Below are 22,100 nucleotides of genomic sequence, written 5' to 3'. Positions count from 1 at the left end.
ACCTATGGTCTGACTCGGCAGAGGCAATGCTTATGTGCTTAATGACCCCCACCACCACCCCCCGTGATCCTCCAGCAACCCCCCTACATTCATTCCTCTCCTCCATGGGATCTGATAAGGCAGCTACTCTTCCATTCTTCAGGACGCCAGCAGCATGAGTGAAATAAACAAGCTGCCATCTGCGGCCCAGAAGCTTTCCCTCTGCTACTGCTTCCTGTCCCCACTTGGGTGTGAAGCAGTAGCAAAGGGAAAGCGTCTGGGCCGCCGAAGGCCAGACAATGATTTTATGTTCAATTTAGTGATTGCAATATGGCAGTTTTGAGAATGTGCATCTGCTGTCTATATTTTGTATTGTTCAGAAAGAAATGCATTTGTTTCTATTACTATGGTGTTGTAATGCATGCAGAGTCTGGCATCATAGGGTTTCATTTGTGTATATTAGGACTTTTCGTTTGTGGTCCTGTATTTCCATAGCATTTATCTGTGCTTTGCATGTTCTGGTAGGTGTGAATGTTGAAAAGCGCCATACAAGTGTGCTTTGTGTAGTTTAATTTTGTGGTTAACAATTATGTATCTAATATAATAAAATGCTAGGCCGCGCATGCGCACTCAAAAGTCGTGTTCCCTGATCCGTCGCGGAAACACGACTGCACATGCGCGCCCCTGGCTCTCACTATGCACTATGCTCAAGCTGCCGCCACGGCTCCTCTCTCGAACTGCAGCAGGATCGAGAGAGGAGCTGCGGCGGGGGCTTTCAGGACAGAATATGATTACCATGTTTCTTTAGGCAGCCCCGGTTGTTTACTTGGATTCAATGTCAGCATTAGGGTTCGCTGGCCGTCAGCCGTGAGAGCCGGGTAAGGAAGGCCGCCGCAGCCTCGCGACTAGGTAGGGGGACAACAGTCGCGCTTATGCTCAAGCCGCCGCCACGACTCCTCTCTCGAACCGCACCAGGATCGAGAGAGGAGCTGCGGCGGGGACTTGAGCATAAGCGCCATTGTTGTCCCCCTACCTAGCCGCGAGCCTGTGGCGGCCTTCCTCACCCGGCTCTCACGGCTGACAGCTGGCGGCCGGCGAACCCTAATGCTGACATTGAATCCAAGTAAACAACCGGGGCTGCCTAAAGAAACAAAGTTTCACGGTGCTTGGCCCGCCAAACAATTCCTGCCGTTGCCGAAATTTGCCCCACCGTTCCTTCCCTTCCTCCATCAGGTACAGTTCAGCTCCGCCTATGTTAAAAGGAGCTGCTTTGAAATTGGAGCCCTGCCGCCACTGTAACACGTTCCCTCTGCCGCGGTCCCATATGTCAGAGAAGGGGCGGGACCTAGGCAGAGGGGAACGTGCTACGGCAGTGGCAAGGCTCCGATTTCGACGCGGCTCCTTTTAACATTGGTGGAGCTGCACTGCACCTGATGGAGGGAGGGAAGGAAAGGTGGTTGTGTGCTGTTGAGCCCCTCTTTACCCTCAGACCCTCTCCTAACTGCTCCCTCCTGTCTCAGACCACTGGGGGGAGGTGCCTGTCTTCAGCTGCAGGGATGGAGGGAGGGAAGAAGAAAGACGGGGCCCTGGCAAGCGAGTTATCAAAAGCCAACCATAGCCTGGGACCCCTACATGGTATGAATAATGACCAGACAACAAAAGGTAAGAAAAATAATTTTATTTTCTGTTTTGTGATTACAATATGTCAGATTTGAAATGTGTCTTGAGGGAGGCTGCCGCCACGGCTTTGGACAGAGGGGTACCATTTTCATGGGAGCCGGCCTTCGGAGAGGCTTGGGACACGGGGACGGATGCGGGAGGGGCTGCCGCTGCGAAGGGCTTTGGTGGGGGAGCCAGCCAGACCGCAAGTGTGGGGACGTTGTAAGTGCGGATTGGTCAAGGAGCCGCCGCTGCCGAGGCTTTGAAATTGCTCTCCCACCATCACTCCCTCCCGCTCCGGCTCTGCCCCTGCCCCTGCCCAGGTTCAAAAGCAGGAGAGGCGGTCATCTAGCACCCGTTAATCTAACGGGCTTAAACACTAGTTGTTAATAAGATTATATTGTATGTATATATGAAAATGAAAGGAAAAAATGGCATTACAATTAGTACTATTATTATGTGGGTGGGGTCTGGGGCGGAGCTTGGGCAGGGTTGGTAGAGCTTGGGCGGAGTCTGGGGGCAGAGCTTGAGCACCCCTACTCATTTTGTAAAGATGGCTCCTATGGTTATCGGGTTAGGGAGACAGTAAGAAAAGATGGTGGGGCTGAAGCAGGGTGAAAGGGTGGTTGGCCTTGGCCTTTCTGCAACCAAAAAGGCATTCCATTGGCCCTGATAGGGTACAAAAGAAGAAGAAAACGTGCCAAACCAGTCCCTCTGTTTCACTGATGTAACTGTTCAGGAAATTAATATCTTCTACATTTTGTTTAAACCTTACCTCCCCTAGCAAAATATATCTTACTTTGAAGCAACGGTAATCCCCTTCTGGATTTGAGGATTTACTATCAGCTAATGCCATTTCTCTGCAGAGATGGGCCAAAAGAATTGACAAGATTGGATTGGATTATTCTAGTTTCCCTGATCCATTGATTTTGGGATCATTACCAAGACAATGTTCAGGATTTTACATTACGATATCGCCACCACTGAGAGTTAAGTGTTTGGCAATCATCTCCTTTAAATTATAAATTAAGCATAATTAAGAAATCCTTGATCATTGGAGGTTACTGCTGACCTAGCTGGATAACTTTGGTAGTTTTAACATCTGTTGCAAGTTTCTGTTATAAATTAAATTTACAAAAAAGCCCCCCAAAAAGCTATTAATTTCAAATTGTTTTCATAAAAAAGCATGAGTGCATTCTGCATTTACTTAAAAGCATTTTAAATCTCTTCATCCTGGTCTTTAACAAAATCACCTGAAGCAGTATACAAATAAACTGCATATTTCCATCATGGTTTATGGTTTATTAAAACTTATTATATTACATATACCAAACACATGGATCTAAGCAATGCCCCGTAATAATTCCATCCACTCTACTGAGATACATCCAAGGAACCCTAGCCTCGTCTGACCTAGTGAACTTCACTAGTAACAAATAGGCATTCACAGAGGAGTCACACTATAATAATAATAATAATAATAATTTATTTTTATATACCGCCTAACCAGGTTTACACAATAGGTACTCAGCCTACAATATAATAATAACATCATACATAATAAAATTCTAAGTAATCAATACAAGCATTAAAACTAATGAATTAAAAAAACACAATATAAACTAAAATAAGTATAGGTAAAAAGATTAAAAGTACATTCTAACCACATGATAATATGAAAATCAATAATGTATATTATTTGTTTAAATAAGTGGGTTTTAAGATCTTTTCGAAATTGATAGTAAGTAAGAAATGGAGAAACAAGAAGATTCAAACATGAATTCATTAATCCTACTTAGAATGCTAAGGTCCTATCCAAAAATTTTTTGTAACAACATGCATTTGCTGAAGGAAAATAAAACCAACCAGATCTATGAATATTTTTCTTAGAAATAAAAAAACTAAAATGAGAAACAAGGTAAACCAGCACTAAGCCAAATAAAACTTTAAAACAAATTCATCCAAATTTAAATAGCACTTTAGCCTCAAACGGAAGCCAGTGAAGCTTTTGATAATATACACTGATATGATTATGTTTTTTCAGATTAAAAATCAAATAGCTGTATTTTGAATGATTTTTAGTCAGCTAGTAGTTATTTTATACGATCCCAGATAAATAACATTACAATAATCCACTATTGAAAGGATTGAAGATTGAACCTGGATTTTAAATGATATAAAATAAAAATATTTCCTAATAGTACGCAGTTTCCAGAGGACAATAAAACATCTCTTAACCAGAGAATCTGTATGGGCTTTAAAAGATAAGGACCGACCTAAAATGAGAAGCACAGTAGAAATGGTGGTGCATGCTGGAGCTAAGCCATAGTATAACCACTAGGTTTGCATATTTTATAGACCCCAAAATGCAAAAATACATTTTCACCACAAAATGGAACAAAAAAGTCCAGATTCTCAAAATAACCATTTGTAGACATAGAGCTAACTGTTGAATCCCCTAGACGTGTGGAAAGGAAGTGTGAAATTAGGGAAATGAACCAAGCAAACTACTGTAACATACATTTAAGTGAACTACTTTACTGAAGAGCTGCAACCTTTTTGTTTCAGAAATGCAAAAACTGAACAGAGTTAGGCATTAAAGCGTGCTTAAGTCATGCCTCTCCTAGCAATAAATGTTTGAGGATGTATCCAGCTGTTGCTGTGTTAGATTTTAATAGCACTATCAGACCTTCAGGGGTGTTGTTTTTTTATTTTGCCCTCATGATTTTTGTTTGTTTAAGATGATTTAATATTCACATCAGTGACCCACAGCTGCTACTTATATTCCTCATATTTCACCAATGTCGCTATACCCATATTACCCTTCTCCTCAAATCACTTATTTCGCTCCCTATCTATTTCCACATACAGTTCAAACTCCTCTTAATGGCCTACAAGTGTATTCGCTCCACAGCTCCTCAATATCTCTCGTCTCTCCCCACCCCACCCCCTCACCCTTTCCCAGGCACTCCGCTCTTCGGGTAAGTCTCTTTTATCTGTACCCTTCTCCTCTACATCTCCAGACTCCATCCCTTCTGCTTTGCTGCACCGTATGTCTGGAACAAACTGTCTGACTTGTCCATCTCTGGTTGTATTCAAATCCAGACTCAAAGCCCACTTCTTTGAAGATGCTCTCAATTCCAAACTCCAACCTACCTTCTAAGCACTAAAATCTGTAATTCACCTAACTGCTAAGCACCAGTATCTGTCTTATCATTCCTTCTGTAATTCCCCCACCTGAGCACTTTATATCGATGCACCTTATTGTCCAGTTTCTCTGTCTTGACTAGATTGTAAGCTGTTTTGAGCAGGAACTGTCTCTTCTATGTTTTGATGTACGTATATCTAATAGCGCTATAGAAATGATTAGTAGTAGTTGTAATACTTGGGATATTAAAGGGGCTCTCCCAGTGCTTAAATCAAACTGGAAAGAGGGGAGGGAATACTCACCCTTTTCCTCTCTACTCAGGATGTGGTACTGTATTTTTCATTCTATAAGACGCACCCGACCATAAGATGCACCCCCTTGTAGAGGAGGAAAAACCAAGGAAAAAATTTTCTCCTCTACAGGGTGGTCTGGTGCATAAGGTGCTGCGAAGCCCGAAGCAGCCCACCCACAGCCTGAAACAGCCCACCCGCAGCTGAAGGAGCCCGCCCACAGCCCGAAGCCTTCCACAGCCAAAGCAGCCCGAAGTCACCTGCACCCCCGGTACCTTTTTAAAGTTGCGGTGGTCCAGCGCGCTCTCCTGCTGGACAGCTGGCTTTGGTAGCAGAGCGGCGCGATGCAGGAGCGCGACCTTTGCGCTTCCTGCCTGGTCGAAGAGAACTGACCTCAGCCCATCACTGAGCGGTGTGGGACCAGGCAGGAAGCGCAAAGGTCGCACTCCTGCATCGCGCAGCTCTGCTACCAAAGCCAGCCAGCCGTCCAGCAGGAGAGCGCGCTGGACCACCGCAACTTTAAAAAGGTACGGGGTGGGGGGGAGGAAAGTGTATTCTTTCTATAAGACGCATCCACTTTTCCATCCCCTTTTTGGGGGTAGAAAAAGTACGTCTTATGGAGCGAAAAATATGGTAAGTAGATTCTTCTTAGTGTAAGGCAGCTCAACATATTTGAAAGAGAATGACTAGCCGGGTAGAAGCAGTGTGTAACCGTGATTTACCCCATTTCTTAAGTCTACCCCATTCCTTAAGTCAAAAAGTGGAAGTAAGGGAGAAGTAAGGAATTACAGGCCAGTAAGTCTGACTTCTGTGGTAAGAAAATTAATGGAAACGCTTTTAAAACAGAGAGTGGTGAAGTTTCTGGAATCCAGTGGATTACAGGACCGGAAGCAACATGGATTCACTAGAGGTAGGTCTTGTCAGACAAATCTCGGAGAGGGTGGGAGCCAGAAGGCCTTGAGCCTGCGCAGATGCTCAAGGCCCCGCAGCAGCCCGGCATAGATCAGCGGCAGGCTCTTTTGGCACCGGCACACGTATGTCCTATGGGTTGGTGCGTGCCGGTGTCCGCTCGAGGTAAGGGTTTGGGAGTGGGCTGCAGGGGGTACAAAGCTGGTTCCCGTGTGGGGTGGGAGCTCGCATATCAAGTCAATGCTCGGTTTGCAAGTCAAAGTTTGCAGGAGTGTTTTGCTCGTCTTGGGGGTAATCGAGACTTGGGGGTAATCGTCAGTGAGGACATGAAGTCTGCCAATCAAGTGGAGCAGGCTTCGTCCAAGGCAAGACAAATCATGGGCTGCATACGAAGGGGTTTCGTCAGTCGTAAGGCGGAAGTCATTATGCCATTGTATAGATCCATGGTGAGGCCCCACCTGGAATACTGTGTGCAATTCTGGAGGCCGCATTATCGCAAGGATGTGCTGAGACTGGAGTCAGTGCAAAGAATGGCCACCCGGATGGTCTCGGGACTCAAGGATCTACCATACGAAAAACGGCTTGACAAATTACAGCTATACTCGCTCGAGGAGCGCAGAAAGAGGGGGGACATGATTGAGACGTTCAAGTATCTTACGGGCCGCATCGAGGCGGAGGAAGATATCTTCTTTTTCAAGGGTCCCACGACAACAAGAGGGCATCCGTTGAAAATCAGGGGCGGGAAACTACGAGGTGACACCAGGAAATTCTTTTTCACTGAAAGAGTGGTTGATCGCTGGAATAGTCTTCCACTACAGGTGATTGAGGCCAGCAGCGTGCCTGATTTTAAGGCCAAATGGGATCGGCACATGGGATCTATTCACAGGGCAAAGGTAGGGGAGGGACATTAAGGTGGGCAGACTAGATGGGCCGTGGGCCCTTATCTGCCGTCTATTTCTATGTTTCTATGTTTGCAAAACACTCGCAAACCGCGTTACTCGCAAACTGAGGTTTGACTGTACAAGTACTTGTATTATGCCAAAGAGCACTTCCTTCTGGAGTTCATAAGATGCAACATGGATAGGCAATTTTCCCAGGTGCATTTGGAAGTTATTTTTGATCAGGCCTGGGGCGTTTCATTTGAAAAGGAGTTGCCCCATTCCCAGGTGATCGTAACCTTTTCACTTCCCACAGTTCTCTTAGGGTCATGATCCCAATGCTTTTCTGGTACACTGATGCAATGCTTGCAGAGCTCTCAATGAATGAGGCGTGCCACTTTGATGTGCCTTTCTGTTTAAATATTTTCCACCATCTGCACTTCATAGCCAACCATAAGAGAGTAACTGTTTCTAGTTTTTCTCCAGCATCTACAGCTGTCTGTTACACCAATTTTTTCAGTGCTTGTTGTGAACTATCTCATCTGTAATCCACCATTCTGGGCTGCAACTATCAATCACTCATCCTTAGTTTTCGTGGAATAACACTTTATACTTCTCCCTCTACATATACAGTTACCACTTATTGTTACCACTAGAGTTACAAGGGGGGCGGGAGTCAGAGATATTTGTCAAAGAGATAAGTTTTGATTGATTTCCTGAAAGTTTGATAGGAGGGAGAATTAGAGATGAGAGTGGACAGACATGATGCTGTTAGTAAGCCTGGAAAGCTATGATAGTAGCTCAATAAGTATAATCCATTTTTCAGATTTAGGAACGTACAATCTTGGCATACACTGATTCTTACAGATGACCTTATGGGCATAGAGGGGTTTTCTTGTTCATATCATTGGCCACTGTTGGAAATACTGGGCTTGTTGGACCTTCTGTTTGTCTCAATATGACAATGTTATCCGCATAGATGGTTGATATGTGGGCTACAAGTGTTTTAAATAAATAATAATCTATTGGATCAGGAATAGTGAGCCATGTTGACGGGCTCACACCTTTTACTGTTGGTGAGCATTTCATCTCAGTACTAAACAATGATAGAGATCCCACAGACCTTCAGGCAATCCCAGAAAGAGAGAGCCCATAAAGGATTTATCCAAGACAAGAGTGACACTAAGGCCTCCTTTTACAAAACTGCGTTAGCAGTTTCTAGCGCGGGGAACCATGCTGAATGGCCCGCGCTGCTCCTGACGCTCAATGAGTTCCTATGAGCATCGGGAGCAACGAGGACCATTCAGCACAACTCCCCGCGCTAGAAACTGCTATCGCAGTTTCATAAAAGAGGAGGTAAGAGATTTTAAGACAAGGAAAATCATAGACAACCCCGCGAAAGACAAAGGCGCGCGCCGACAACTGAGCGCAAGACGGAGGTGCGCGCCGAAGAAAATTACAGTTTTTAGGGGCTCCGAAGGGGGGTTTTGTTGGGGAGCCCCCCCTAGTTTACTTAATAGAAATCGCGCCGGCGTTGTGGGGGGTTTGGGGGGTTGTAACCCTCCACATTTTACTGTAAACTGAACTTTTTCCCTAAAAACAGGGAAAAAGTGAAGTTTTCAGTAAAATGTGGGGGGTTAGAACCCCCCACAACGCCCCCCACAACGCGGCGTGATCTCTATTAAGTAAAGTGGGGGGGTTCCCCTCCACATCCCCCCGTCGGAGCCGTAAAAACAGTAATTTTTTGCGGTGCGCGCCTCCGCACTGCGCTCAATTGTCTGCGCGCACCTTTGTCCCGGCGCGCTTTTGACCTGACACCCAAATCTACAGTATATTTCTAAACAGCTTAGCATATAACAATAAACATAATCCAAACATCAACACAATCATTATAATCAAAATTTAAAAATAAACATGGGCTGTGCTGTTTCAGTGAGACACTAATTACAGTTTCCCAAATATCTTTTTTGCGTTTCTGCTCTTTTTCTTTACAATGCGGGAAAAATTCTAGTTAGAAAGTTGAAAAAGAACAAAATGTTTCTGCGACTGTATAAATAAAGTGACTGATGAAGAAAGTTCATCGGATGTTAAGGTTGCACAAATCAAGAAAAGGTATTTGCACACTTTTGCATGGTCTGATTGCTAATCTGGTCTGGGCTGCACATGTGAAACCTTTTTTTCTTTCTTTTTTTGCTGAGTATGTCCATTCTCTGTTTTGATAGAAGTTTTGGGATTTTTCTTCCTAACAGGAGTGATTGGAGCAGATGTGAAAGGCCATAACCTGCCCTGTGAAAACCAGCTAATAACATCCAGACTCGCGCTGATCTGTGGAACATCGTCTTGTCATATGGGGGTAAGAAGATGAATTAGAAGCAGGCAGGGTTCAGCCCTCTAGTGTTACAGCCCAGGCAAGCACCGGTGAATCTTCCTTCTGTTACTCTTACCTTTTAAGTTTTGTCTTCAGGTTAGAAATGCATTCTATTATGCATTAAGAACATAAGAAGTTGCCCCCGCTGAGTCAGACCAGAGGTCCATCTTGCTCAGCGGTCCGCTCCCGTGGCGGCCCATCAGGCCTAGTGCCTGAACAGTGGTCCCTGATTAATTTTGTAACTTACCTCTAATCCCATCCCTATAATCTACCTCTACTCTTATCTGTACCCCTCAATCTCTTTGTCTTCCAAGTACCTATCCAAAGCTTCTTTGAACCCCTGTAGCGTGCTCCTGTTTATCACATCCTCTGGTAGTGCGTTCCATGTATCCACCACCCTCTGTGTGAAAAAGATGGAAGGTTAATAGATGTTACAATCAATACTGAAAAACTAGACACCAAGGATAGCAAAGAGGCTTGCGATGTGATATTTCCACCGGTCTAAGAGTGCAGGAAGACATCTGATCTGACGATGCGAACCTTTGGTTTTCTGGGCCAGGCTTGTCACTAATGTGTTACTGAATGCCTTCTTAGGGGCTAGATATCTCCTTTCACAAGCCCAAAATAGAACCATTGCTGAAGCAATACAAATCCATCTTCATATGAGAGCTGTAATGATCTCGAGAATTATCCTACCTACCAGGAGATGGGAAGCGGAAGGGAGACAATCCAAAGAAGCAGTTTTAAGCTTTTCTATAATTTTTCTCACCGATGCTTTTTTTTTTTTTTTCCAACAGTGCAATTAGAGCTTAGGACTTTATTTATTTTTATGCGCTGTTTCTTACAAAACTAGCAACAAAACAGTTCATAAATACGAGGAACCAATATATTGAAACGTTGGCAAATAAAGGCCAAATGGCCTATCCAGTCTGCCCATCCACAGCATCCACTATCTCCTCCTCTCCCTAGGAGATGTCACGTGACTGTCCCATATTTTCTTGAATTCAGACACAGTCTTTGTCTCCACCACCTCTGCCGGGAGACTATTCCATGCATCTGCCACTCTTTCTGTAAAAAAGTATTTCCTTAGATTACTCTTGAGTCTATCGCCTCTTAACTTCTTTCTTCAAGAGTTACTTTATTTATACAGTTGCTCATTCTGGAACTTTCTTTCAAATGAAAGAGATTTACCTCATGCGCATTTATGCCATATAGATATTTAAAGGTTTTTTTCATATCTCCCCTCTCTTCCAAAGTATACATATTGAGATCTTTAAGTCTGTCTTTATACGCCTTATGATGAAAAGCACTGGCCTTTTTGAAGATGCGGCCTCCAGATTTGTGCACAATATTCTTCTGGAGGTCACACCTTCAAAAAGATATAAAAAGGATGGAGTCGGTCCAGAGGAAGGCTACTAAAATGGTGCGTGGTCTTCATTATAAGGCGTATGGGGGACGGAGTTAAAGATCTCAATCTGAATACTTTGGAGGAAAGGTAGGAGAGGGGAGATATGATGGAGACGTTCTGGTGGTAGAAGTGTTTTGGTGCTGGGGACTGGATGATTATTGGGGGAGGAACAACTACAGTGATGTTGGTGGGATAACTGGGATACAGGTGGTGAGATATTTGGTGTGCTGGTGAGAGATAACCTGAGATTCAGGTATAATAATGCTGCTGGTTGTGGGATAAAAGAGGTTCAGGTGGGAGGATAGCATAACAAGGACAGGATTGCATACATGGTATTTGGCTGACTGCTGTAATAAACATGTAGGTGCCCACATACACCTACTTTCTAAGATCTGTCTCAGATGGCACTGAGCACCGTAAACCTGGGAATCATTCATTTGTGTGCCTAAGTCTTGTTTGACAAAGTTACTTATCTGTAACAGCTATTTTCACAGGCAGCAGAACTGATAAGGCATGCAGTCTCGCCCACCTTCCCAAGAATAATTTTCCTTCTACGAGGGGAGTGCTGATAAGAAAACAAGCTAGGGATTGAAAAAAAAAAAAATATTTACTCTACACATTTACCACTGAGCTCTTTTGACGTCATTGTTCTAACTTCTTTAACCCATCCAAGAAAAATTCTTTTGGTTGTGCTGCAAACCACTCATCCGCAGTTAATGTGGCATCCTCGGTGCTTGAAAACTTTCTTCCCCTGTGGTGTTTCTTGAAGTTAGGAAAGAAGTAGTAGCCCGAAGGGGCTAAATCAGGTGACTAGGCCAGATGTTTCAGAACTGCAAAGCGAAGATCTGCCAATTTTTGCTGCTTAATGGGCACCTTTTGAGGAACGGACATTATCTTGAAGAAACAAGGTTCCTTTAGAAAGCTTGCCTTGACATTTGGAGACCAGTTGTTGCTTCAGTTTGTTGAGAAGTGCAACGTAATACTTTGGCACGATGGTTGCACCCTTTTCCAGGTAATCCACAAGCAAGATTCTGTCTTTATCCCAGAAGACAGATGTCAATAGCTTGCTTGATGACTTCTGTGTCTTGAACTTCTTGGGACATAAGGAACCACTGTGTCTCCATTCTTTGGATTGTTTATATATATATATATATATATATATATAAAAGTTTCATCCATAATTATGAGACTATTAAAAAATCCCACAGGATCTCGCCAAAGTCAGTCCAGAATGAATTGTGAGGCAACCACTCGATCGCGCTTCTGGTCAGTTTTGAGATATTTGGGAATCCATTTGACTGAGAGCATTCTCAAGTCTAAAATCTCATGAAAAATATAGCCTGCTCATTCTGAGATTATCTCCAGGGTTTTTTTTAGGAAAAGATATTTCATCACCACTTGACACTCTTATGCGTGAAATAATTTGGTTTTCGCCATTTTCACTTCAGATCTACAAACCAAAATTTAAATAATCAGGCTACACTTATGAAATTTAGATCGGACACATATGGCTCCAGAAAAAGGAGGACAAATTGAGACATCCGGGTTTTGCTTCCATTGAAAGCAATGGAAGTAAGGAGGACAGATTGAGACATCTGTGTTTTACTTCCATTGCTTTCAATGGAAGTGAAACCCAGATATCTCAGTCCATCCTCCTTTTTCTGGAGCCATATGGCAACCCTAATCTCGGCACCGTTTGATGACATCACCCACTTGTGTGCCTGATTCAATCCTGTTACTACAGATGAACAACATTTCTTTTCCAGCTTCTAAAAAAAAAAATAAGTTTTCTAAAATTACCCCCATAATTAGCAACTTCTGGCAGTTATTTTTGCTTAACTTAAACTGTTTCTAGTTAGAACTCAGTATTTGAAAACACTTCCAGTCATAATTTCAAATCAAAAACTAATAATCACTAATGCTTGGTTCCAGCTAAGGAAAAAAAAAGTTGCTTTTTAATTATTCTTTACCTGTAAATGATTATGCTGCTGTATGTATACACAGGACATAGAACAATTATATGTGTTTATTTTTCATGAGAAAGGCTTGCAGCTGTCATTGATTAAAACAAGCTATACCTTTTCATTAATCCAGGCCATAAAATAAAAGTTTATTACAGCCATATTTTGTTCGTAATATTTTGTTTTCTTTGTATGAAGGAGCCCTAACGGCAGTGGAGATTAATCGCTGGGTTTAATTTAATGCACTGGGAAAAAGACCCGTGTGGTCAGGTTGGTATTATAAAAATAATAACTATTATAATAAAAAAGAAATGCTGCCTTTGATCTGCCTCAGGTGCAAGGAGCTCCAGCAGGTCAACAACAATAGCGCCTTTGTGGCTGATCAGACAAGAGAATGAGAGTGAGAGAAGCAGAGAGAGAAAATACTGTGTGTGTGAACACTTTGGGCCTTCCTTTGTTGTGGTTATGCCGAACAAAGCAGCCAGCTGTCAGAAAGAGTTTGGAAAATGGAATTCAGAAGGGAGAGTGTATGATGCCCCACTCACAATAACGCCTTCCAGTGCAAGACATTTTCAGGGGATGCTTGTAAACGGGAGGTTGGGGGGAGGTAGGAGGATTGAAGGGGGTCAAGGCCCCATCGGGTTCTGGAGAGTTTCTTGGGGGCAGATCTTATCTGTTTTTTTCAAGCAGAAGGCTACTGGCATGTGAGAAGCAGGGCTTCATGAGTCATAAAGGTTGCTATTGTCTGATCGATACATTTTTCTCAAAAACCACCAAGAATCAAAGTGCCCTGGTTTCCATTAATCCAGCAGGCTGAGACCTCCAGATGAACAAAGAGCTTTACTAATCTTGCCTTTGATATTTTAGAAGGTATGTGTTTCATAAATACTTTGAATAGAAGATAAAAGGGCTTAATTAGTGCTGAGAGCACTTATATATTATAGGGTGAGGTTACTAGCTGGGAATATATCTTAGGTTTACCCAGGCAGAATCAAACTCTGGACTAATGAGGACTTTTTTTTGGAGGCCTTCCCTTATCCAAATATGAAAGACCAGCAATGTGAGCTGAAAGGTGCATGGGAGACCACCAACGTCACGCCGAGAGTCTCTGCAAGTAGTAAAAATCGCTAGCGATTTTTACTACTTGCAGAGACTCTCGGCGTGACACATCATCTGTTTGGTTTTATATTATCCTTTTCAATATTTGTAGTGACATATGTTTTTACCTTTACTTACCATGGACCCCTGATGAAGGTTGTCCGAAACACGGACCGTGTTGGGTTCCCCTGTTTGGTAAAAAGGTTTTTTATATATAGTTTGTTTGTCACAATAAAATTCGCCTACATCGCTGTACATATCTGCAGTTTTGGTTTGTTTGTTCCTGGTTGGTTTTTTTACTGCAGACAAGGTTGGACCTTCCTCTTTTTGGTTCTGTTGCTCTGGGAGACCACCAACACCATTTTCTCTACCAGGCTCTCTCCAACCATGTCACAGTTTGAATTGCAGGACGACCTCGGTTTGCATGAGTTGCCAACTCTGTGCAATCCAAATGCAAAACAGTTGCACCTGTTAGAGAGAAAGGGAATATTAACCAGGGGGGGGAAAGATTTCATAATAATCCTAAATGCTTGCTCAGATCTTATGGTCTTATAATGTTCTTTTAGAGCATTTTCTCCAGATGATATTCATATCAACTTCATTGTGCTTTTATATATTTATTTACCGGTATTTACAGTATTTATATACCACTTATAGCCTAAGTACAAAGCATGGCAAGAGCTGGCTGCCATTATAAATTCTTTAGCATTCACCCTATCCTTTTTTTCCTCAATAAATCTACATTCCAAACACTTCTATAGCGCTGAAAGGCAATGAGGGGATTAAGTGACTTGCCCAGGGTCACAGGGAGCAGTGGGGGTTTGAACCCACAACCACAGCTTTAACCACTGTGCTACTCTAGAAATCAAAATGTAGTAAAAGTGAGCCAAGTATAGGGCAATCAAGCCATTGTGACATCACTGATCAGGTTGGCTCTTATTGGTGGAATGAGGCATTATGACATCACAATACCAGCTCTGGTTATCAGAGGCTGAAGCTTTTCAAACTATTTATTTATTCGGTTTTTTATAGTGTTCTCCCAGGGGAGCTCAGAACAGTTTACATGAATTTATTCAGGTACTCTAGCATTTTTTCCTGTCTGTCCTGGTGGGCTCACATCTATCTAATGTACCTGGGGCAATGGGGGATTAAGTGACTTGCCCAGGGTCACAAGGAGAAGAATGAACCCACAACCTCAGGGTGCTGAGGCTGTAGTTCTAACCGCTATGCCACACACTCCCACAGAAAAGATTACCTTTTTTATTGGACTAACTTATCCCCTTCTTTTACAAAACCGCAATAGTACGTAAAAGTTATTTTACCTTATGGAGGCTACGAACAGTCAGATTTTACTTTGAATTTGCCGCCTTTAGACTACTGGTTCAATCATTATTACGAAGTCTTCTTGACTATTGTAATATTGTCTACTTGGCAATCACCAAGAAAGAACTAGCGAGACTTGTATTAATACAGAATACAGCGGTTAGACTGATCTACGGCTTGAAGAAATACGATCTTGTCACACCCTTCTATTGTGAGCTGCATTGGCTCGGGTACTGTTCAAGCTAGGTTGCTTCTGTTATAAGGCTCTATATGGTACAGCCAACCTTTACCTGGTTAATAGATTTTCCTTAGCTTCATACAAACACAGCAGAAAAACCCATGCCCTGTTTAACTTTCCTTCTGTCCAGGGTTGTATAAGCAAGAAATTTCTTAATCAAACTTTAGCGTTTCAAGCAGCGTTTCATGATAAAGAATTTTGAACACTACTGCTCACAGCTTACTCCTACAAACATTCTAGAACAGTGTTTTTCAACCTTTTTACACCTATGGACTGGCAGAAATAAAAGAATTATTCTGTTGACTGGCATCGGTCCGTGGACCAGTGGTTGAAGAACACTGGGCTAAGCTGTGGGCCAGACCCCGCCCATCTCTACCCAATGTCCACCCCAGACCCCGCCCCCATAATAGTACTAATTGGACCTTGCATGTCCCTAGCCTCATCTGGAAGCCTTCCCTCTGGTGTTACAGAGAGAAGGCTTCTGGTTCAGGCATAGGATGCCCGTAGGAGCCACTGCCCGTGGCTTTGTGACTTAATCAGTTAGGAAGAGGGAGCTGGCTCGAAGATAACGCCACATCGATCGCACCGTGGACCGGCGGTTGAAGAACACTGTTTTGGGCCTGATGCATGTGCTGGCCCTGTGGACCAGCAGGAAATTTCTGTGGACCGGCACTGGTCCATGGACCGGTGGTTGAAGAACACTGTTCTAGAACACAGCTGAAGACCTACCTTTTTAACAAGCATTTGACTAATTAACTTATTCTGTTCCCTGTATCATGTTTACTTTCTATAATCTTTTGTAAACTGCATTGAACTTATGGTTACGTGGTTAGCAAGCACAAAATTATGTTATGTTTTAGCGCAGGCCGGCAGTGCCGAATGCTCTGCGCTGCTCTCGACGCTCACAGGAACTCTGAGGGTTGGGAGCAATGCAGAGCCTTCAGCACGCTGGCCTGCGCTTAAAATGCTGTCACGTTTTTGTAAAAGGGGGGGGGGCTAATGTAGTTTATGAATAGCTTTCAAACGTAACTCCAGAGTCTGTTGTACAAGTTCCCGCTAAACTGGGACGTACGCAGGTGAGGCTGGACTCGTTTAGAGCACCGGTCTTTGACCTGGGGGCCGCCGCGTGAGCGGACTGCCGGGCAGGATGGACCACTGGTCTGACCCAGCAGCAGCAATTCTTAGGTTCTTATGCTCTTCTTCTTCAGATCAGAAATAAGCAAATGTTGGCCCGATACGTATATATTAACACTTTAGCCCTCTCCGCAAGTTCATGAAATTTACAATAGCACCCAATCACCAAAATAACTGGAGCTGAATACCCCTGCAGGTGCAGGAAAATGCTGGACACCTTCCACAGATGCAGTTGAACATAACACAGAAGTAAATTTAGCAGACATGAAGCCTGACAACTGGTTTGTGTTGGAGTGCCCTTCTTTTTCATTAATAATAATAATAACTTTATTCTTCTATACCGCCACAATCTTGCGACTTCTAGGCGGTTTACATTCAAGAGAGCTGGACATTTCAGCGAGTTACAATATGCAGATAGTCAGAGGAAATATAGAGTACAGAAACTGAGAAAGCGGAAATGTGAGCTTGGTAGTTTGCTAAGCAAATATATAAAATACTAGTCTTTAAGCCCGTTACATTAACAGGTGCTAGAAATTCCTCGGCTTCCTCCCCCTCCCTTTTCCCTTCCCGTCTCTTTGCACAGTCTCTCTGCTTCATCCTCTCCTTCTCATGTGCAGGCCACCGGAGCAGAGGGGGCTGGGGGGAGTAGCAGCAGCCGCTGCCGATTGCAGCCTCCGTCCCGCCTTTGCCTCCCTGGATTTGCTAGAGCGGCCTGCAAGGTTCGCTACAGTGGCTGGCGAACCTCAGCAGGCAGCTTTGAAGAAGTGGGAGGGAGGAGTCGCTGGCACACGCGCTAGCGCAGGCGCCGTGAGCACTGGCACAGAAGCACAGCTCACGCCATCAGGACTCACGGATTTTCAACAGCGCATGCGCGCTTAGCCTTTTATTATTATGGATACAGTTTGCTAGGAAATTTCCAAGAGGACCTGTTAGGAAAAGGTCGCGAATTACAAAAAAATACAGTGACAATTACAATATACAGCGAAATTGCGAGAGACAATTACAATATACAGCGAAATTTTGAGAGGGCCCGTTAGGAAAAGGTCGTGAATTACAGAAAAATACAGCGAAAATTTGAATATACAGCATAATTACAATATACAATAAACAACCACAAAAATGTACATGGAATATTTATTTTTCAAGCATTACATAGGCTTGCACATATACACACAAAATATTCACTGGGGAGAGGACTGATGTTTATACACCCTCATACTCCGTGCAGAAGGGGGAAGGCTAGAAAATACGCAGCTAATTAGTTGGAGTTGAAGATGACCCCTGGATAGGCACACATGCTAATATATTAATGTCTGTGGCTATAATCTCTGAATTTCCTCTACCAGCCTACTCCCGCGCACACAGAACGAAAGGGTCCCTGTTGGCTGGCTGCATATTCTCCGGACAAGCACATGCAGTTCACATTGGGAAAATAATTAAGGGAGGATGGTAGAAATTTATGTAAAATTACTTATTTGGGAGGAAATTCTAAAACAGGTCACATAGAATCAGTTGCCCGGAGTGCATCTGGTAGGATCCTATTCTGTAAAACAGTGTCTCACAAACTTTCCGGCTGGCGGCACACTAAATCCAGTGTTAGTAAGGTACAGTGAACAGGGGCACACAGGAACCTAACCCCCTTTTTTCCATAGGATCAACGGTTACATATTCACATGATCAGTATTCACAGGGTTTTCTAGGAACCTAACTCCAATGATCAGCGAGAACATACTGTATTTACAGAATAGCTCTTCGGCAGAATTGTAACACTTGCATGCCTGTGCTATCAGAGCTGGACAAGTTACTTGTAAAAATAATGTATTAACCCTTTCAGGACCATAAGGATCGTAGGCCAATTTTTGTGGTTTTGATGACATTTTTATGGTAAAAAGGGCTTGCAGATGCCAAAAAATTGATTTTTTTTGTGAAATATCATTATTTTTATTTAAAAAAATCACACTTCTGGCTTATGGACAGTGTGGCAAGTGAATCTTCTTGTCAATCTGGCAACGACGCTAATGAATGAATGTCGGAACCAGTTTGTTTACATAAAGGCAGTATCATATGGAATCCGTACATATCAAATTTAGAACTGTAGACTATCCCAATCAAAATTGATAGGATTTTAAAGTTATGGGACAAATATGTCCCTTGTTCCTGAAAGGGTTAAAGTTAGTAATTACTGCATGGAAAAAGTAATGTATTACACTTACTAGTTTAATGAAAGTAATATGTTACTTTTAGCTGCTTTTTAATTCTTGTATATAACCAATTGTTTTAACATTACATAAAATTAATTCTAGCAATTGGAATTTCATCCATTGTCAAAGAAAATATCTAAGCAGAAAAGGGCTGATTCTGTAAACGGGTGTCACGATTATAGGTGATGGTAGGCGTCCTACTGCCATCTGGCAGCCAATCGGGACGCACATTTTTAGAAAAAAGCTCCCTGAGGCAGACCACCTACACTGTAAGCATTTGTCGCAGGTTTTGGGAGACGCATTGGGACACCTAAGCTCGCCCAAGGCTGGGCATGGTTTCACCCGGAAGTGGACTTGGGCGAGTTTAAGTGGCCCTAGGCGTCTCCCTAGAGTCGCGAGTAACACCTGAAATGTAGGCCTGCAAAATGCTTGCCTACATTTGAAATCCTAAAAGTAGATGCAGCCGGCTGAGATGATCGTGACAAGGAAATCTCCCGAACAGCTGAGCCGGCAGGACTCCCCGAAGCCGCGGCTTTGAAGAGTCCTGCTGGCTCACTAATTGGAGGGAAAATACCTCTGCTGTGATCAGCTCAGCTGGCTGTGGAAGAGGACACCCCCCCCCAACAACAATCCCCCGAAATCAGTAGTTGTGATACCCACTACCGCCTGCCGCTGACACTCCCAACCAATGACACCCCTCCATGACACCCCCAACATCCCTCCCCCACACACCCCCAACCTCAACACTCCACCCTGACCCCCCTCCCCCCCGTGTCTTTCAGAAGTAAGAAGGGCCAGAAAGATGGGCCAATCAGGTCCTTAAGCCTCCTTCCTGGTGCATCCTTGGATTCACTGGGCGTGGCCTAAGATTCCATTTGGCCCAAATCAGTGTGGATCCACAGGAATCCATATTTATAATATGTAAACATGTTGAACTTCTTAGCTATATACAGTATACTAAAACAAAATTATATGCATCTGCTCTTTACATTAAAAAAACAGATAACACAAATAAATAGAAAACCAGCAAAAAAACAATGTGATTCAGCCCCTGATGCAGCTCCCAAGGGGGAGCGAAACGGCCACGTTGGGCTAATAGGAGTGTTTTAATAAATATGGCTTACATTTTCCATCACTTTGATGTGCTGTGTTTTTGTTCATATTTAACTGTCTACTAAATTCTATGTAACAATATGTTGCCTGTAACCCGCCTAGAACTCTAATGAATGAGGATTCTGTGGGATATAAGATTGCACTTGACAACAAAACATGTTCTTCCTGTGTCGGTTAAAGGAGCCCCACTTAATTTTAAATTCTGTCTGTCATGTTCAGCCAGCAGCTGGGAAACACACAGGTTTCTCGAGTCTGCCAATTTTGTCTACATGGATAGAATCTGCAGTACATTTCAAGGCCTCAGAGCAATGGTGTAGCGAGGCTGAGAGGTTCCCAGGGTGGTGGCGCCCCTCATCCGCCCTTTTCTCCGCACCCCCCACCTCCACATGCTCCTTCCCTGCCTCCTCCTGCTACGCGCGCACCACTTCCCTCCCACGTACCTCTGTAACGTTCCTGGCGCGAGCAGCAACCCCCAAGCAGCTGTCGTGCCAGCGTCGGCTCTTCCTCTGACATCACATCCTAGGTGTGGGTCCAGGAAATGACATCAGAGGAAGAGCCAACGCTGGCGTGACACCAGGTTGGGGGTTGCTGTTCGTGCCAGGAACGTTACAGAGGTTTTGGGGGGGAAGGGAAGTGTCAGTGGGGGGGCTGAGAGGAGGCCGGGTGTCTGTGGACCGTCCCCCCCCCCAAATCCTCTCCCCGCTTACTATGCCACTACCTCAGAGCATGTACTGTGCATGTCCAGTGCAGAGAAAGCCGGGCTCAAAATGTTCTTGCAGTTCCAATAAGAGGCAGGTCAACAAGAGATTTCAGTGTATTTTGGCAGTGACCTGAGAGCTCCTTCCTCAGAACATGCCACGTAGTTAAAGCAGCAAGCCTTTTGAGTAATTCACAGTGAGGTTGCTTCTTTGAACGCATGCTGGCTCAGTGAGAAAAAATTCTTAGAAACCAAAGGCAACGAGAGTCAAGTTTGCAAAAACATTTACAGGGTGATATTCAGCGGCGGTGCTCAGGGTTTTGCTAATCGCCACAGGCATTATGCCCAGAAATTCAATTTCAGGTCATGTCTGGATACTGGTATTGAATTTCCAGGTTAACCAACTATGGAGCAGTGCATAACGATAGGACTGACTTTGATGTAGTGACCTTGGCTAGTTAAGTGCTCAATATTGGCATTTAATTGGCCAAATGCCATCTCTGCCCCTACCCCCCCTCCCCCCGAATGCTTCCATAATAGCCAGTTTTGCTTTTAAACACTAACCAGACATTTTCAGAATCATTAGCCAGTTAAGTGCCACTGCAAATGACCAGTTAGCCCCAAACAGGTGATTTAACCAGCCAGGAGCCATTTCTGGCCAATTAAATCACTTTGAATATTGACCTCTTAAAACTTAATCGCACCAGGCAATACGAGTACCTCTTACATGTCAAACCTCAAGACCACAAGCTCAACCTGATCCTTTTCATTACATAAGTCAGAGAAACAAACCCATGCGATCTCCAAAGGGATAGTGTGAAGCAAGTCTGGGTGCTGGAGCACTGAGCCAGCTGGCCACAAACCAGCATTAACAAAAGCTGAGACTTGGGCATTTTCCTGACCAGACATGAACTACCTTGTTGTCGAGGTGTGAGGAAGCCGAGTAGAGAGCAAAATAAAGGCATTTTTAAAAATATATATATGTCAATGCAAAACCATGGAGTTGTTTATTTGCCAGCTTTTGTCTCCTGCCTTCTCATTCCTGGATCCCCCAAAGTGCATTACATAATATAAAACAATGCAATAATCAAAGGTTACACCTATTTATGGTTAGACAGGAGGCCATGGTGTGTAGCTATTCATCACATGGGGGTGCACAGTCCCTCAGACCGCAACTAAAGTTGTGCACACAAATTTGTGCATATTCTGGTTTGCACGTGCAACTTAATTACTTAACAAGTCGATCAGTGTCAACAATATTGGCGCTAACTAGAATTTACATGTACAACTTTCTAGGTCTATGCTATAAAGTGGTACATGTAAATTCTAGTGCATGGATCAAGTTTCAAGTTTATTATAAAATTTGATTAATCGCTTATTCAAAATTCTAAGCGATGAACAAATCAATAAAATTACAAAATTGGGGGGAGGGACAAACAAAACTAACAAAAACCTAAGTCTTGCAAAACATACTGAAGGCTAGTTTAAGAAACATAATAAAACGTGAGGAAAGGATGGGGAAAGAAATACAATTTGGTTAATAGAAGAAAAGACACTTATGGTTAAAAACAATAGGAAGGGAAAGAACGAAGAATCTCAAAGAAGATATGAAAATAAAGTGAAACTCCTAAGCAGTCCTTTTAGTCATTAAATGTGTCTTTAAAAAGAAAGCTTTTAAGTTGGCTCTTAAATTTAT

The 22,100-nt window shown here is 43.5% G+C and overlaps 1 protein-coding gene across 2 annotated transcripts in view; it reads left to right on the top strand.

Annotated features, from left to right (window-relative positions):
- The window catches only part of FGGY (FGGY carbohydrate kinase domain containing), a 384,196-nt gene that overhangs the window by 217,705 nt on the left and 144,391 nt on the right, over positions 1–22,100 (top strand). For both annotated transcript variants that reach the window (XM_033917103.1, XM_033917104.1), the window contains one exon: positions 9,113–9,216. In XM_033917103.1, coding sequence (XP_033772994.1) covers positions 9,113–9,216 — 104 coding nt within the window. The remainder of the gene's footprint in view (positions 1–9,112; positions 9,217–22,100) is intronic.

Source organism: Geotrypetes seraphini, chromosome 12 (assembly GCF_902459505.1).
Source record: "Geotrypetes seraphini chromosome 12, aGeoSer1.1, whole genome shotgun sequence".
In the NCBI taxonomy this organism is placed as follows: Eukaryota; Metazoa; Chordata; class Amphibia; order Gymnophiona; family Dermophiidae; genus Geotrypetes; species Geotrypetes seraphini.
The sequence above is the reverse complement of the archived record's forward strand: the minus strand, read 5'-3'. Positions and strand labels throughout refer to the sequence as shown.